The sequence below is a fragment of the Microcaecilia unicolor genome, chromosome 1 (genome assembly GCF_901765095.1).
Source record: "Microcaecilia unicolor chromosome 1, aMicUni1.1, whole genome shotgun sequence".
NCBI lineage: Eukaryota > Metazoa > Chordata > Amphibia > Gymnophiona > Siphonopidae > Microcaecilia > Microcaecilia unicolor.
Genome location: NC_044031.1, coordinates 41,156,409 through 41,174,131, shown reverse-complemented (window position 1 = coordinate 41,174,131; position 17,723 = coordinate 41,156,409). Strand labels below are relative to the sequence as shown.

At 43.6% G+C, this 17,723-nt stretch overlaps 1 protein-coding gene across 2 annotated transcripts in view; it reads left to right on the top strand.

The window, feature by feature from the left end:
• Nucleotides 1-14,118: 14,118 nt before the first annotated feature.
• Nucleotides 14,119-17,723, top strand: part of LOC115465546 — a 71,740-nt gene continuing 68,135 nt past the window's right edge. Inside the window, exon 1 of one of the 2 annotated variants that reach the window (XM_030196095.1) lies at nucleotides 14,119-14,357. In XM_030196095.1, coding sequence (XP_030051955.1) covers nucleotides 14,244-14,357 — 114 coding nt within the window. In that variant the 5' untranslated portion in view covers nucleotides 14,119-14,243. The remainder of the gene's footprint in view (nucleotides 14,358-17,723) is intronic. The other variant, XM_030196086.1, reaches the window with a different exon arrangement.

Genomic DNA, 17,723 nt, shown 5'->3' with positions numbered 1-17,723 from the left:
AGGGAGAGCAATGGCGCGAGGCAGGGTGAGCCTGTTATTCCCCTTCCCCACTAGAGGGAGAGGGAAGGATGAAGCTCAGTTTCCTCACCATCAGTATATAATTCCCCCCAGCTGTGAGAAGGGAAGAGCAGATTTCCAGGAGGCTCTCAGTCACAAGGAGAGATGAATAGAGAGACAGATTCCATGGAGTATGAGGAGGAAGGAAGTAGCCTGCCACTAGAGCTGCCCGAGGGAGAGGAGCCAGCTACCATGGAGTGGGAGAATTCAGAGGTTGCCCTGCCTAGTACTGAAGGCAGTGGAGGAGGCCATAATGGGTGTGGTACTGAGAGGTGAGAAACTGCCAACCCTGCTCCTTGCAGGGTTCCCTCTGTGCTGTGAAAAGGCAGGTGATTTGTGGTATTGGTTTGATGTGCAAAGACTGTCCATGAAGATTTGTTCTGAACTGTTGTGCTATATTGGAAGTGTGCTGAACTCTTACTAAACCCTTCTGAAGGAGGGGGCAGGGAAAGCTAATGCCCTAATAGAAGACCTGAGGTCTTGAGGAGCTGAACGTTTGCTGAGGGATTTTGGGACCTGGGCTGTACCTTTTTTTCTTTGGATGATTATCTTATGAGGACTGTACCGTTTTCTTTTGAAGACTATATTAAGAGGGCTGCACCTTTTGTTTTGAAGAATATATTATGATTTTTGGTATGAAATTGCCTTGATAATAAAATACTTTGGCCCTGAGTCCCAGTATCAGCAGCATTCTGTCCTGGAACCCTGGGAGCCCCGCAGGCTTGCTGGCTCCACCCAAGAGGAAGAAACAGACCCCCACCCCCCCTTTTACAGAATGTATCTTTCCTATTTTTATTGGAGTCCTATTCTACTTTTATTATTAAGAGGTATGTTTACTAAGGTGCTTTAGCGTTTTTAATGCGCCTGAAAATTTAAGGGGCGTTAAATGCTAATGCGCCTATACATTTCTATGTTATACTAACAATCCAGGTTTTAAATTTTCCTAATTATCGGTTAATGCGTAACGTTGAGATGTTAGAAAAACAATACACCCCTGTTCGTCATAATTTAACTAAAGTGCAGAAAACTGCACTATATAATTTGAAACAAGATGAATCTATAATTATAACTCGAGCAGACAAAGGGGGTGCAGTTGTTGTACAAGATGTTGGTCAGTATATGCAGGAAGCGTTATCTCAATTGTTAGATGCCGCCTCGTATAAATTACTAACTTCTGATCCGACTAATGAGTATGTGCAACAAGTGGCAACCATGTTAGAAACAGCTAGAGATCATAATATTATTTCAACGAAAGAATATAAATATTTATTACGTAAAAAACCTAATGTGCCGAATATTTATTTTCTACCAAAAATTCACAAATCGGTTATGAATCCACCGGGGAGACCCATTGTATCACGTGTAGGGTCCCTGTTTGAGCCTTTATCTCAATTTTTGGAGTATCATTTACATTCACAGATGACACGTATACAATCTTATGTTAAAGACTCTAGTGATATGTTGGAATTTTTGAATGGGACACATTTCCCGCCTGCTCAGCAGATCATTTTGTTAACATTAGATGTGACATCCCTTTATACGAGTATTCCACAGAAGGCTTGTTTACGTATTATAGAACATGCTTTAAGACAGCAAGATCTTGCTCAATCTAAGATTCAGCTTTTATTACAAATGGCCATGTTTGTTATAGAAAAAAATTATTTTTGATTTATGGACCAATTTTATTTACAGGTGAAAGGAGTTGCCATGGGGGCCACGGTTGCCCCGGTGGTTGCCTGTTTATACATGGCTTGGTTTGAATCTTTATATGTAGATACTTTTGCACACAATAAGCCTCATTTAGTTACGTGGAAAAGGTATATTGATGATGTTTTTATTATATGGTCAGGAAACGAAAATGAGTTACAGACTTTTGTGGAATATTTAAATGAATGTGATACTAATATTCGATTCGTGGTACAATCTAAAGGGTTAAAAGTGCAGTTTTTGGATATAGACATACAGATTGTGGATGGTCAATTCACCACAGGTGTATTTAGGAAAAATACAGATAAAAATGCTATTCTTCATTTCAATAGTCATCATCCGAGGAAATTGAAAGAAAGTATCCCGATAGGTCAGTTTTTAAGAATTAAACGGCTTTGCTCTAGTCCCGTGGAATTTAATCAACAAGCAATTTCCATGGCAGATAGATTTCAAAAACGGGGTTACCCGCAGTATGCGATTAAGACAGCTCATAAAAGAGCAAAATATGCACAAAGATGCTGGTTGAACAGTGGGGCATCCTCTGTGAATGAAACTACCCCTCAGGTTAACTGTATTCTCCCTTATTACAAGCAAACACGAGCTATACAAGATATTATTCTTAAACACTGGTCGGTGTTATCTCTTCATCAAAGTTTGCAGATTAAACCTAGGTTTGCTTGTGGTAGAGATAAAAATATAGGTGAAATTCTATCGAAGAAAAAGTTTTATCAAGTAAATAGTCATCAAGTTGTGGGGGGACACACTAACTGTAAATCTTGTGTATATTGTAAATTTGCATTATGTACAACTCAAATATGGGTGCATTCCTTGAATAGGTATTTTGAGTTGCGATCCTACACAGATTGCAATTCCTATAATGTGGTTTATGCCATATGCTGCCCTTGTCAGCTATGGTATATAGGGGAAACCACCAGGAAAATTAAATTACGTATCGCTCAACATTTGAGTAATATTCGATTACAGAAAAGAGATACTCCTTTAGTTAGCCATTGGCTTGCATGTAATCATTCAGTTAACGATTTGAGATTTGTGGTCATTAATTGTCTGCAAGAAGGGTATGGCAACGTGGAAAGAGAACTTATTCGTAGGGAACAGCGATATATCTTTAATTGGAGGACGGTTCACCCATATGGTCTTAATAAGGAAGTTGATTGGGCATTATTAATGTCCGTATAAGAATAGGAGTTCCACATAAAGTTAGATCATTCAATCTGACATGCTGTTGGATATCATCAGGACGGAAGTTCCTGTTTTTGTGCTTGGTGTCGAAATGTGGCTGGTAAGAAATTTAAGAATACATGTTTTATAATATGTTTGGGTATTTAGGTTAAGTGTAGTGATGTTGTATATTTATATGTAGGATCTCCTGAAGAAGGTGTAATGAAACACGGCCTGTGTTGAGATCTGTGGACAATTGTGGTTAAGTGTGAGATTCTCACACTGGAGTAAGAAGAACTTGATAGAAGATCTGGTTCGGTGCGGAATCATTGGTTTCTAAGGACACTGACTTTTCAAGAGGATATTGGAAAATTTCCTTTATCAACGGACATATTACTGACACTCGTTTTTGGATTATACGTGTGAATATACAAACATCTCTTTATTTGGAAGGACAACAAAAAGATAAGTCAACTGACCATGAGTATGTTGTATAAATTTACAGGATATGTAAAAAAATCTTTAGAGTGCCAGAGTTGTTAAATACTTTACTCCAGTGGTGTGTTTAATCTCCATTAATTAAGTAGGTATTTGAATTGAATAAAGTTATGCTTTGTGGTATAATGGTAATGTTTTAATATGGATGTGTAAGTTTAGGTTATAATACAGAGATTATACATTTCTATGGGCACGTTAGCATTTAATGGGTGTAAACCATTTATGCGCGTTAAAAACGCTAACATGCCCATAGCACTGCTTAGTAAACATAGGCGTTATTTTTATATTTTTTTGTAAACCACTGAGACTTGCGTGCATATTAAATCTCACAATAGACATAAACATAATTTTTACCTATGGATTTTGCAGTCATTTTCAAAGCAAATATTTTCTTTATTTATTTATTCGTTACATTTGTACCCCACATTTTCCCACCTATTTGCAGGCTCAATGTGGCTTAATAGTACCGTAAGGCTTTCGCCAAGTCCGGTAAGAACAAATACAATATGGTGTTGATGTAGAATGAGATTCATGTGTTATAGACACATTTGGGAATTATGGAGAGGAAGAGTTATGATATGTCCAAGTACGAGCTTAGGTTTACTTGTGTAGCAGGGTTCAGGCATTTAAGTTGGGTCTGTAGGGTATGCCTTATTGGATAGGTTGGTTTTTAGTAATTTCTGGAAGTTTAGGTGGTCGTATATAGTTTTCTCAGCTTTTGGTAGTGCGTTCCATAGTTGTGTGCTTATATAGGAGAAGTTGGCTGCATAGGTTGATTTGTATTTGAGTCCTTTGCAGTTAGGGTAGTGGAGGTTTAGGTATGTTCTTGTTGATCCGGTTGTGTTCCTGGTTGGTAGGTCTATGAGATCTGTCATGTATCCCGGGGCTTTGCCATAGATAATTTTATGGACCATGGTGCAGATTTTGAAGGCAATACGTTCTTTGATTGAGAGCCAATGCAGTTTTTCTCGGAGGGGTTTGGCACTTTCGAAGTGCGTTTTTTCACATATAAGCCTGGCTGCTGTGTTTTGGGTGGTCTGTAGTTTCTTTGAGTTGATGTTTGCATCCTGCATAGATACCATTGCAGTAATCTGCATGGCTTAGTACCATTGATTGTATCAAGTTATGAAATGTTTCTCTCGGGAAGAATGGTTTCAGGCGTTTGAGCTTCCACATTGCGTGGAACATTTTCTTTGTTGTTGCTTTCACTTGGCTCTTGAGTGTGAGGTTACGGTAGATTGTAACGCCGAGGATTTTCAGGTTGTCTGAGATAGGGAGGATGTGATCTGGGGTGTTTGTTTGTGGGTTTGTTCACGTTATATTGGGATGAGAGGATGAGACTGTGTGTTTTTTCCGTTTTGAGTTCATGATGTTCAAGCTTAGATTGATTTCGTTGGCAATTTCTGTCGGGTCGCGTTTGTAAGGAATATATATTATGACATTGTCAGATGAAAGGGTTAAGGCCTTGACTGTATAAGGACTTGTGTATGTTCGTTTTTAAAACTGCCAAAACAAAATGTTCTTCCTTTTTGTGCAGGTACTTTTTTCAAGCAAATATATGCGTTGTGATACCAACCCAAATCCCTCCTTAGCAGTATTCCCACTAATGGCAATTAAATATATGCATGTTTGGGCCATTATTGTAGAAACATAGCCACATGTAAATACTGACATTTGCATATCTATATCACATACATGCAGAGCTTTCAAGGGGGCCAGCGTTTTCAGACGGAGATTTCAGGCACGACCCCATCTCGCCCCAGCACACCTGCACCAGCAGTCATTTTCTCTTCCAATGGCAGCAGGAGACGCCTTCTGAAAACGTCATCTCCTGCTACCAAGGGACAGCTCTTATCGCGAGACTGGTCCCATGACAGCAGGTGATGACGTTTTATTAAGGCGTCTTCTGCTGCCGCTGAAAGGGGAAGATGCTTTCCAGCGAGCATGCAGGACATAAAAACATAAGAATAGCCATACGGGGTCAGACCAGTGGTCCATCTAGCTCAGTATCCTGTTTCTAACAGTGGCCAAGCCAGGTCATAAGTATCTGGCATAAACCCAAATAGTAGCAACATTCCATGCTACCAATCCCAAGGCAAGCAGTGGCTTCCCCCATGTCTGTCTCAATAGCAGACTATGGACTTTTCCTCCAAGAACTTGTCCAAACCTTTTTTAAACCCAGATACGCTAACCGCTGTTACTACGTCCTCCTTCAGCGAGTGCCAAAGCTTAACTATTTGTTGAGTGAAAAAATAATTCCTCCTATTTGTTTTAAAAGTATTTCCATGCAACTTCCTTGAGTGTCTCCTAGTCTTTGTACTTTTGGAACAAGTAAAATTTTGATTCACTTCTACTCGTTCTACACCACTCAGGATTTTGTAGACCTCAATTATATCTCCCCTCATCCGTCTCTTTTCCAAGCTTAAGAGCCCTAACCTCTCTAGCCTTTCCTCGTATGAAAGCGGGAAACTTGGCAGATCTGTACATGTGTAAATGATGATTTCAAAAAGCTGCTGGAGACAATATTAACTGGAACAGTTCCTACCCGGAGAAGTTCTTCTCACCCAGTCCATACCCAGATTTTCAGAGGCATTATCCATTTAATGGTGCTGGAAATCTGGATGGATTGTCTTGGCACTTTCCAGGTGGTGCTTGGACAGTCCTTGAGAGGAGCTAGTGATGGTATTTAGCCCACACACTGAGTAACTATTTAGATAAAGTTAGGGCAGCAAAAAGGCTATGCTATCTGGGTACCAGGTTGAATGTTGTTGGTACTTGTGTAATGCAAGCTGGGTCTTGGGCAGTCAGAATGGGCCGAGGCGTTTGCCTATGAGTCTGTACATGACTTTATTTCGGGGCATGGACCAGAATTCTCCAGGAGGCTGAAGAGGCTGGATTTCACTCACTCACTGCTCATTCCTTTCAATAAATGCAAACCACACAGCTGGATGTGTTCTGAACCAAGAATAAGCTCTTACTTAAAGTCTTTTAGTAAATTCAATGCAGGGGCAATATTGGCAAAGGTAGTATTCCAGCAACAGGCAAAAACACTCCGCAGAAAAGACACAAACAGCAGAGGTGGTCCAGAGAAGGAGAAGACGTTCATGGATTGGCCACGTGCAGTTTTATTGTATAATGACCCAACTTGGCCAAGTTTCGATACATGCTGCCTTCATCAGGAGTCAATAATCTCTTCGAAACCGTTATGCATAACGGTCATTTGTAGCCAATGGAAATCTGTTGAAGCTAGCAGTTTGACAAGGAGTGTGTTTTTATTTGCCATTTGCTAACCTGCGTTTTGAAGAGATTACTGACCCCTGATGAAGGCAGCGTGTTGAAACTTGGCCAAGTTGGGTCATTATACAATAAAATTGCATGTGGCAATCCATCAGGGCCGTGCCGATGCGGTAAGCGAGGTAAGCGCCGCAGGGGGGCGCCCACCTCTGGAGGGCGCCGCCGCGGTGCTTACCCTCGCCCCGCCGAGGACTTTAAATCTTTTGGCACCAGAGAGGGGGGTGCCGCCGCTCCCGCTGCTCTTCATCCTGGCACCCCCCCTCCCGCACCAGCCCTTTAAATTTATTTGCCGAGCGAGCGCAGCACCTCGTGTGCAAGTAAAAGAAGCGGATCCGATCATCTCATTGGGCCTTCCCTCACTGTCCCGCCCTCCTCTGACGCAACTTCCTATTTCCTCTAGGGCGGGACAGTGAAGGAAGGCCCAATGAGATGATCGGATTCGCTTCTTTTACTTGCACACGAGGTGCTGCGCTCGTTATCGCGTCGGCAATTTCTTTTTAAAGACGGGTGGCAGGGAGAAGACGAGGCAGGGTGAGGGTGGGGGACAGGTGGGGTGACCGTGAAGGTGGGGGAGGACTCGGATAGCAGAAGGGACTGGGTGGGAGACAGATGGGGTGAGGGGGACTCGGATGGGCAGAAGGGACTGGGTGGGAGACAGATGGGGTGAGGGTGGGGGGGGCACTTGGATAGCAGAAGGGACTGGGTGGGAGACAGATGGGAGAAGGGGCATGGAGCTGGAACTGGGGTCTGAAAAGTGAGCAGGAGGGAGAATGGGGTCATGCCTGGGGCAGGGGTGGATGGGAGAATCAATGGATCTGGAACTAGGGGCAGCCGCAGGTGGGAACTGGGAGCCGAAAAGAGGGGGCAGTGAGAGAGGGGGGATAGATCCTGGATGGAATGGGGAGTGAGAGGGAGGGCAGACCCTGAATGGATGGGAGGGCAGAGAGGCATGGATGGGAGGGCAGGGCCCAGGGAGAGGACAAATTGCTGGAAGGGGAGGGGAGAGAGGATTGCTGGCTATGGATGGAGGAGGGAAGGGCAGAGAGGGACAAGGATGGACATGGGGGCCCAGGGAGAGGACAAATTGCTGGAAATGGAGGGGAGGGGAGAGAGGAGGATTGCTGGCTATGGATGGAGGAGGGAAGGGCAGAGAGGGACCAGAATGGACATGGATGGGAGGGCAGGACCCAGGGAGAGAGGAGAAATTGCTGGAAATGGATATAGAGCAAGAAATGAAGAAGAAAGGAGAAAAGTAAAGAAATAAATGGAAAGGAAGCCCTGGAAATGGAGTTAAGAGGACAGATAGCAGCAGAATCAGATACTGGACCAGCATGATTGAAAAAAGAAAGTCACCAGACAACAAAGGTAGAAAAAAATTATTTTATTTTCATTTTAGCGTTTGGAATATGTCCACTTTGAGAATTTACATCTGCTATCTTATTTTGCAATGTATAGCAATTTGTTTCTAAGAATATTGCTGACAATTCCTTTCAGTATGGCAAGTGGTGAGCGATCATTTTCATGGGGGTGGGGGGGGGGTGATCATTTTCACAGGGGGGGGGGGGGCGCCAACTGATAGTCTGCAGGGGGGCGCCAGAGACCCTAGGCACGGCCCTGCAATCCATGATCATCTTCTCCTTCTCTGGACCACCTCTGCTGTTTGTTGCTGTTTGTGTCTTTTCTGCGGAGCGTTTTCTCCTGTTTGTTTTGTGTTGATCTCTGTGGAGTTGGGTCGAGGCAGTATTACAGCATAGTTTCTCCAATTATGTACAAGTATATGTTTATCGCTCCAGTATAAGGACTGTGAAGTTTTTTTTTACCCCGTCCAATGTCACTCCAGTCTACATATGGTAATGCTGTCTGCTGTACTTAATAGCAGCCAATGTAACAGATACACTTACAATTGTGGTGATCTCAGTGGTATGATGGGACTGGTAGTTGACTGGTCCCTAAAAACTTCTCAGGAAGTGGGAGGTTAAATGCCAGTTCAGAAGCTGAGGCTTGAAGGTTTGGAGGCTGCAGGTATTCCTTGGCCCAGGCAAATCAAGTAGCTGTAGCTCCTACCAAATGATGGCCTAATGGTAAATTACAGAGTAGACACAGTTTCCCTTTCTCCATGATAAGAGAGTGAGATGGTTACCCCACTTCCATACATCCACACAGTAGAGGTCAGAGATCTCGTTACACATCTGGTTCCTGTCTGTCTTTTAACTGGTATAGCTGGAACATATAGACTGATAAAATATGGCAACAGGAGTTAGAAAATAACGGGGCTAATTTAATGAAAATTGTACATGAGGTCAGAAAGATGCATGAATATAATTTCAGCTAGGGTAGGAGTAGATAAATAAGTCCTTCTGCAGTGTGTATAGCCTGTGTTACTCCTCATATTTGTGTGACTAGCAAGTTAGTGAAGTCTTCCATTAAAAGTTTGGGAGAGGAGCCAAGCTGTGCGACACCTACTTTCCTTCACGAATATTAACATTACAGATGAAGGTGAAAGGGGACAGACTCGGAAGTAACCTGAAGAAATACTTCTTTATGGAAAGGGTAGTGAATTTGTGGAATGGCCTCCCGGTAGAAGTGGTGGAGACGAAAACAGTATTTGAGGTGAAGAGAGCATGGGATAAGTGCATAGGATCTGTAAGGGAGTGAAAGGGAGAGTAGATGGCATGGATGGGCAGACTGGATAGGCCATATGGTCTTTATCTGCCTACATTTTTCTGTGTACCTATAATTTAGGCATGAGAGCTGAAGTTAGAACTGAACCTGGGTCCCATGGTTTGCAGTCCACTACACTGACCACAAAGCTACTCCTCAGACCTGCTTTCCCCTTTGCTTGGAATGCTGTTAATGCCTGATGCTGTCATAGGACCTGGTATTTCTTTCTGGTTTCATTTTCAAGGAACAGGGAGGAGGAATAGCAACCACTGGGGGATTCATGAGCAGGTCATACCTTAATCCCTTCAGTGGTCAGCTGCTCAATCAGAGCACTTTCCTGTACCCTGGATGTGAATGAAACAGGTCTAAATAAAAAAAAAATCTTTCTTTTTACACTTGGACGTTTCTTCCCGTTCAATTATCACTGTTGGCCAACTTAATTTTGGACCTCCCTAGTCCCACCCAAAACATGCCACAATACGCCCCTTGCTATTTGGATGAACTGCAGTATAGGACGTCCAAATTCTGCCATTCCAAAATCACAATTTGGATGCTTTTGGCATGTGGATTTTTTTTTTTGCCATTTTGATATGTCCACGTGTTTTGAAAATAAGAGGAAGTATCAACCACCAAAGTGGAGGAATGAGGATCACTACACACACAACTGGTCAAGCCATGGAGTGATGTGGTCAACAGTAGTTGTAGTCAGTTTATTTCATAAAATGACGTTTTTTTAATGAAATAAACTGAATACTACTACTACCGTCTTCCTGGTGTGTTTAGAAGTGTCCTGTTGACCCCATTACCCCGTTCTTTGAAAATGAGCCCCATAGCCACCTGTCTTTACAAAATACCGCAGAAGCAAAAAGTAGGGAGGAGTAGCCTAGTGGTTAGCGCAGTGGACTTTGATCCTGGGGAACTGAGTTCGATCCCACTGCTGGGCAAGTCACTTAACCCTCCATTGCCCCTGGTACAAAATAAGTACCTGAATATATGTTGTGATAAACACAGGACTGCCCTACCCTGAGGAGGCCGCAGAGGGCACTGTTCTAGGGAAAGACTGGAAAATGCCCTGATCTGGTTCCTAGAGGGAGCCAAAAGGGAATACACCAGTGTAATGACTGGAAGGGACAGCTAGGGGGTGCTCATAGTATAGGACCTGCCCTTCCCTGTAGAGACCACCAGGGGGAACTCTCAGAATAGGAGCTGGAAATGTAGAGAGAGTTCTGGTCCTGGGCCTAAAGAGTTGGGGAGGATAATTAGCCACCCTATAAAGAGCACCCTCCAAGAAGAGAAGGGAGAGAGGAGATGGGGAACCTGAAGCCAGTTGGAGGAGATTCCTGGAAGATGGGAGAGAAGGATCCCTCTAAAAGCCCAGAAGGTACTGACCTGGTAGGCCTTGTGGTAGAAATTAAACTGTGTATTATTGGAAGTTGAAATATATGCAGGAAAGGAGATTCTTGGAAGTGAGAGAGAAGGAGTCCTCTACAACCCAAGAAGGTGCTGACCTGGGATACCTTTTGGGGTAGAAATGAAACTGTGTATTATTGAAAGTGGAATGATATGCTGGAAACTGTGTCCACACCCAGGAACCGGACGCTAACAAAGAGTTATTGTTAATTTGCATCTGTGTGGAGTGAATTTGCATATGGCTGAAAGCTGAGAAACCTGAGTTATATTCCAAAGAAGGGTGACCAGGGGGCTCATCAGAGGAACCGGTAAGGTGGCCTGTTACCAGGGGATACAGCTGGGAGGCAGGTCCACAAACGGGTGTTAATGAAGAGGTCACCCCGAGTGAAAAAGGAGCCCCAAACATAGAGACCAGATTTACAGGAGTCACATAGGAGCTTTGTTTTCGGGTTGTTTCCCAAAGCAAAGTGCTAGCAAACCTTGGCTGAGGATGGGGAAAGCTGAACAGGAGCCACAAGAGGGCCCTCAGCACATGAGAGACTCCTGGGGGTTTACAATGTAAACCGCTTTGAATGTAGTTGCAAAAACCTCAGAAAGGCAGTATATCAAGTCCCATGTCCCTTTCCCTTCTCATACACAGGAGGAGACATAATGATGAAAATGAAGTCTTTATTGCAAGAAAACAGAAATGGCTCAACACAGTAGCCATGTTTTGGCACACCAAGCACCTTCCTCAGGAGTCTACAAAATATACAATTTTCAAAACGTACAATAAAAATAAATAGTAATAACCATGAAAAATATATTAAAAAAAAAATATATATATATTATGTAAAAACATGTACATATATATAAAAGATATCACATGTAAATAATCAATAAATCTATGTATATATGTAAAATGAAAATATATAGCACATGTATAATTAATGTAAACATATAAAAAAATATATATATAAGTATAAGAAGTATTTGAAACGTATATATGTATAGAAATATATTAAAAACAATGTGCAAAATACCAACACAAACCCTGCAGAAGTCACACCTAGATTGAAGTCGCAGACATTATGCCTGCTCGAGAGCAGGTGTAAGTGTACACACGTACAATACAGGTAATTACACTTACTGTACAAAATATGTGCATAAATCATGAATCTACCCATGCTCTGCCCAAACTCTGCTTCTGAGTGCACCTAATAGGTGTATGCCGAATTCCACCACATGTATATTTAGACACGACCTCATTTTATAACAGTCCACTTATACATATAAATCAGCATTTCACAAGAAAAAATGCTTTAGGCATGGCCACCGAGAGACAAAGCTGGACCCGGGACAAACACCCCCCAGGCCCACCTCCCCTCCGGGTCCACACCCCCCTCCGGGTCTGCCATGCTTACTTGTCCTGCTCCTGTCTCTGTGCGCAGCAAAATTCCCCAGGGCCCGACGCTAGCATGGCTCTCCTGTTTCTGTGCACGGCAGCGCCACAGAATTTGTTTTCCTCAAAAGTGGGTGAAGACGTGAGAGGTCAAACATTGACCTCTTCAATGTACCTCTTGACCGACTTCTGCTAACTATGCATGTCTGGCCTGCATCATTTATACACCTTCTGCCAAAATAGGTAGTACTAAAGGGCATCACTCATTAGTGAGTGGTGGTTAACAAAATTAGCAATTGTTATGTTACTAATAAGTACTACATGTATGCACTAACAGGCCATATATTTATTATCCTGGGTTGTACTTATGGAAATCACAATAATGTAATGCTGTAAAAGGTGCAACACAATATGCTTTGTAATTCGACAGAGAATCTGATTGCTGAGTGAGTCCCTGTCTCTCAGCGCTGATACAATAAACACTTTCTTATAACTGGTTATTTAATTCTCTGCCAGTGTTGGTGGATGGGAAATCTGGAGACTTTGAATTGGACTGTTTCAGATTACCCAGGGATACCGGTTACCACTTGGCTCCAGGCATAGGAGCCAACTTTTCAAAATGATTGGGGGTGCTAAGCCCAGTGGAAATAACACTTCCTTGGCCACATACAAGGAATGTTCTCGTTATTGGGGGTGCTCAAGGACCCACAGAGTCGGCTCCTCTGGCTCCAGGTAAGAAAATTTATTCTTGCTACGGTGCTCTGTATGGCTGGGTTTTCTCTGTGGTCCCTTTAATGCCTCATGATCTCTCACTTTTCTTCCCTCCTGCTACTACAAAGCCAATATAGCATTATAGAAACTTAGAAAGTGGTTCACTTCACTGAATAATTTGGCCAAATATTTAGCTCTCAGGGTTGATTTTGGGGATGCCCTTCTTTCCAGTTTCAAGGATCCTTGAACCCCCCCCCCCCCCCCCTCTGAGTGATGCCTCTTTCCTGGTTGAGGGGCTCCTGGACCTGTCCCATCAGTTCCTTTATAGAACGCTCCTACCAGTGACCCTGGTATAGAATCGCCATGTTAGCGTTTCAAGCCTAATGGTTGCTAATGGCTTTGAAAGCAGTCAGTTCCTTTACACCAATCCTTTGGTGCTAAGGAAAAGCTGCAAAGCACAGATAGGAGTGGAGGAGTGGCCTAGTGGTTAGGGTGGTGGACTTTGGTCCTGGGGAACTGAGGAACTGAGTTTGATTCCCACCTCAGGCACAGGCAGCTCCTTGTGACTCTGGGCAAGTCACTTAACCCTCCATTGCCCCATGTAAGCCGCATTGAGCCTGCCATGAGTGGGAAAGCGCGGGGTACAAATGTAACAAAAAAATAGATACTATTGGAGATTCTACATGGAATGCTGCTATTCCACTAGCAACATTCCATGTAGAAGGCTGCGCAGGCTTCTGTTTCTGTGAGTCTGACGTCCTGCACGTATGTGCAGGACGTCAGACTCACAGAAACAGAAGCCTGCGCGGCCACATTGGTGATCTGCAAGGGCCGACTTCTACATGGAATGTTGCTAGTGGAATAGCAACATTCCATGTAGAATCTTCAATAGTAGCAACAGTGGCCTAGTGGTTAGGGTGGTGGACTTTGGTCCTGAGGAACTGAGTTCGATTCCCACTTCAGGCACAGGCAGCTCCTTGTGACTCTGGGCAAGTCACTTAACCCTCCATTGCCCCATGTAAGCCGCATTGAGCCTGCCATGAGTGGGAAAGTGCGGGGTACAAATGTAACAAAAATTTAAAAAAAATACTGCTTCTAATGACATACGTACAGTCCAATGAAAAATTCATTTCATATGTCTTTGGTGGCCTCTATTTGCAGTCCTGAAGGCGGAGAATAAAAGCACCAATGCGTTCCCAGGGTCATGTGGGGTATCAGTGCTCTCTATGCTGTTCACCTTCAGAGAGTGAGAGAAAGAGAGTTTGTTTCGTTCGGAGCTGATCTCGAGGCCTCTGTGTAACTCTTGCTGACCTGTCAGCTTCTGGATCTGCTGCGATTCCTAAAAATGAAGCTCTCACTGCTGCTCAGTGTTGTCGCTTTCTTTGTCTTGATGGTGGCGGTGGTCGCCACGGCTTTCCCCAGCTCGCGAGACCCCAGAGAGGCTTCAGCAGGCAAACAGGTTTGTGTTTCTGGGAATTTGGAAAGGGAGATGGAACAAGGAGATTGCAGAATGAAAGCATACAACTGATAAGCCTCGTAAACACTGACCTTTTACCCCTGGGTCTCCTTGATGTTTGTTTTCTAAAATTTGAACTTGAGTTTTCACAAAACGGACAGGCAGAGAACCAAAGATGTGGGGTAACTGTATCAAGACTTTGATTATAATCCGGGGGAGAAAAAACCCTTCAGAACTGGTCTGTCTTTCCTTTTCTTCAAATCTAAGCTAAAAGCCCACCTTTTTGATGCTGCTTTTAACTCCTAACCCTTATTTTATCATCCTCACCTTAATATTCCCTTATATCTTGTTTGTCCTGTTTGTCTGGCCTAATTAGATTGTAAACTCTGTCGAGCACGGACTGACTCTTCATGTTCAAGTGTACAGCGCTGCGTACGTCTAGTAGCGCTATAGAAATGATAAGTACTAGTAGTAGTAAAGTGCTAATGGATGTCGAGCAGGGAGGCTACAGGGCCTATATTATATTTGTGAATGTTCTTTAGAGCAGTGCCTGATAAACTATCTCATGCATATTCATTGAGGATATCCAGAAAACCACAAAGGTTGAGCATGTCCCACAGAGTGATTTGACAGCTTGGCCCTAAAGCCTTTTCTCTCATCTGTGGTAACGCGGGGTGAAAAATAAGACTACAGGACGCTAACGGTAATCAGTCACAGAAGCTGTCTTATAATGTTTGTAAATGCCCTAAGACCAGGGTATTCAGAGTGACGACTGCTGCAGGAACCATAATTTGTCATTCCTGAGCACTGGAAATGATGTCAGCAGAAATAAGATTTAGAAATAAGTGGGGGGGGGGGGGGGGGAGGGGAGTTTATAAATTGACGCAAATGCAAGCGCAGGTGTGCGCTTAACATGCATACATGCCAGCACGCTGCTTAAACGCTCTTCTGCAAATGCCGGTATTTGCAAGGGGGGGTGTAAGCAGGGGCGGAACCTGGGTGTTATAGAGGGGGAGGGGCTCCTACTTATGCACGTTAATTATAGAATACTGTAAGTTACGCGAGTACCTGCTGTATTTAAGTGCATGTTCTTGCACCAGCCGTATGGCTGGCATAAGAGATTGTGTGTAAATGTTTGGTGTGTTAATACCTGGTTACACTAGTATTTTATTTATTTGTTACATTTATATCCCACATTTTCCCACCTATTTGTAGGCTCAATGTGGCTTACATAGTACCGGAGAGGCGTTACAGACTCCAGTGTAAACAAATACAAAGTGATGTTGTGGTAAGATAAAGTTCATGTGGCACAGCCACACTAGGGAATCGTACAACTGAAGAGTTGTGTTATGTCCATTGCGTTCTTTAGTTTTGTTGTGTTGCAGAGATCAGGCATTTATGTTGGATTGGTAGGGTATACCTTTTTAAACAGGTTAGTTTTTAGTGTTTTACGGAAGTTTAGGTGGTCATTCGTAGTTTTCAAGGCTTTTGGTAATGCGTTCCACAGTTGTGTGCTTAAGTAGGAAAAACTGGACGCGTAAGTTGATTTGTATTTGAGTCCTTTGCAGCTTGGGTAGTGCAGATTTAGGTACGTTCGTGTTGATTCGGATGTGTTTCTAGTTGGTAGGTCGATCAAGTCTGTCATGTATCCCAGAGCTTCACCGTAGATAATTTTGTGAACCAGAGTGCAGATTTTGAAAGCAATGCGTTCTTTGATTAGGAGCCAGTGTAGTTTTTCGCGAAGGGGTTTTGCACTTTCAAATCGCATTTTTTCCGAAGATAAGCCTAGCTGCCATGTTTTGAGCGGTCTGAAGTTTCTTTAAGGTTTGTTCTTTGCATCCCGCATAAATTCCATTGCAATAGTCTACATGGCTTAGTATTCTACAAAGGAACATAAGTTCCTACAGTCCACTACCGAGTGGGCTCCTACCACCTGCCCTCTGGATGCCTAATTCTAGGTGCCTCCGATTCCAGAAGCTCCTTTGCCTCTTCCTGTTTCACCCTCTCTCTTCCATATCTTCACCTTGTGCTTCTCTCTTGCTTTGTCCCTTGCCATTCCTTTTGCCTATTTGCAAGGGATTACCCCATAAAAATCTATAGCAGAGCTGGCGCTGAAGACGGCTAAGGGGGAGAGTCCTTGAGACAGCCCATTTTATGGGTGAAACATGCATGTCGGACACCGTTAACCCCCAGTCTGACACATTTAAGAGATGAGTATCTATTAATTGAAGTAGTAAAAATAATGTATACAATACAACATAGTAGGGTAATGGAGTGAACCGATGAAGAGGTGGGTGCTGGATCCATTACTGTCTTCAGTATTTAGTAATGAGCACAGCTGAGGTCACTATTAGTTTGGTTAAAACATACAGGAGGGTATGAACTTGGATTGTTTATAAACGGAAGAATTGGGAACCTAGGATAGAATACTGTGGTTCCACAAGTAAATATTTATGAGAATTGCCAGTGTGATCGGTAGTATTCCTTTTGCCTATGTCATCATTTCGCAAACTGTGCGCTGCAGCACCGTGGTGCACCGCAGCGAACTCTCTGGGGTGCCGCCGAAAATCCTGACCTCTCTCCTCCACCTGAACCACTACTGTAGACAGCAGCGTAGCAGCGGCAGGAAAACAGCAACAACAACAACAAAATAAAAAGCAAGTGCGGGGCTGCAGCAGCCTTCGAGTATGTGCTGTCAGTTCTGCCAGTCCTCTGCCCCCAAAACTGGAAGTTGGCGTCAGCGAGGGCAGAGGACCGGCAGAGTCGACAGCGCATGCCTGAAGGCTGCTGTGGCCCCGCACTTGTGTTTTTTTTTTTTTTTTTGCGGCCACTGGGGACAGGGATCAGGCTGTGTTCGGGACTCGCAGAGACGACTGCCAAGGAGGTTGGATGAAAACAGGAGACAGAATGAAGTCAAAAAGTTGAAGCCAATAGGTCAGGCTCTGTTTCCCTTCCCATTCAAAAAAAAAAAAAAAGCAAGCAAATTTGTGAACTGCTGCGTTCGAGTTGTCACTTTTTATTGTTGGTAGCATTTTTTATTTGATCTGACATTTATTTTTAAACACACTGGCTTGTGCAGCAGACAGATGTACAAAGAGGAAGTATAATAACAGAAGAACTTTTCATGGGTAGAGTAGTAATCTATATATATAAAAGGCAACCCCAACGTTCTGAAGCCTCCACGGAAGTTGAGGCGCCCGAGATATCCGGTGTGCCCTGAAGTGTCTGCACCGCCCTCGCGTCAAAACGTCATGATGCGTCAAAACGTCATGACGTCGAGGGCGGAGCTATTGACACTCGAGGGCCGAAACGGCCCACAGCGAACAAGGCAAGTAGCTTCGAGGGACGAAGGGAGGGGGCCCCTTGCTA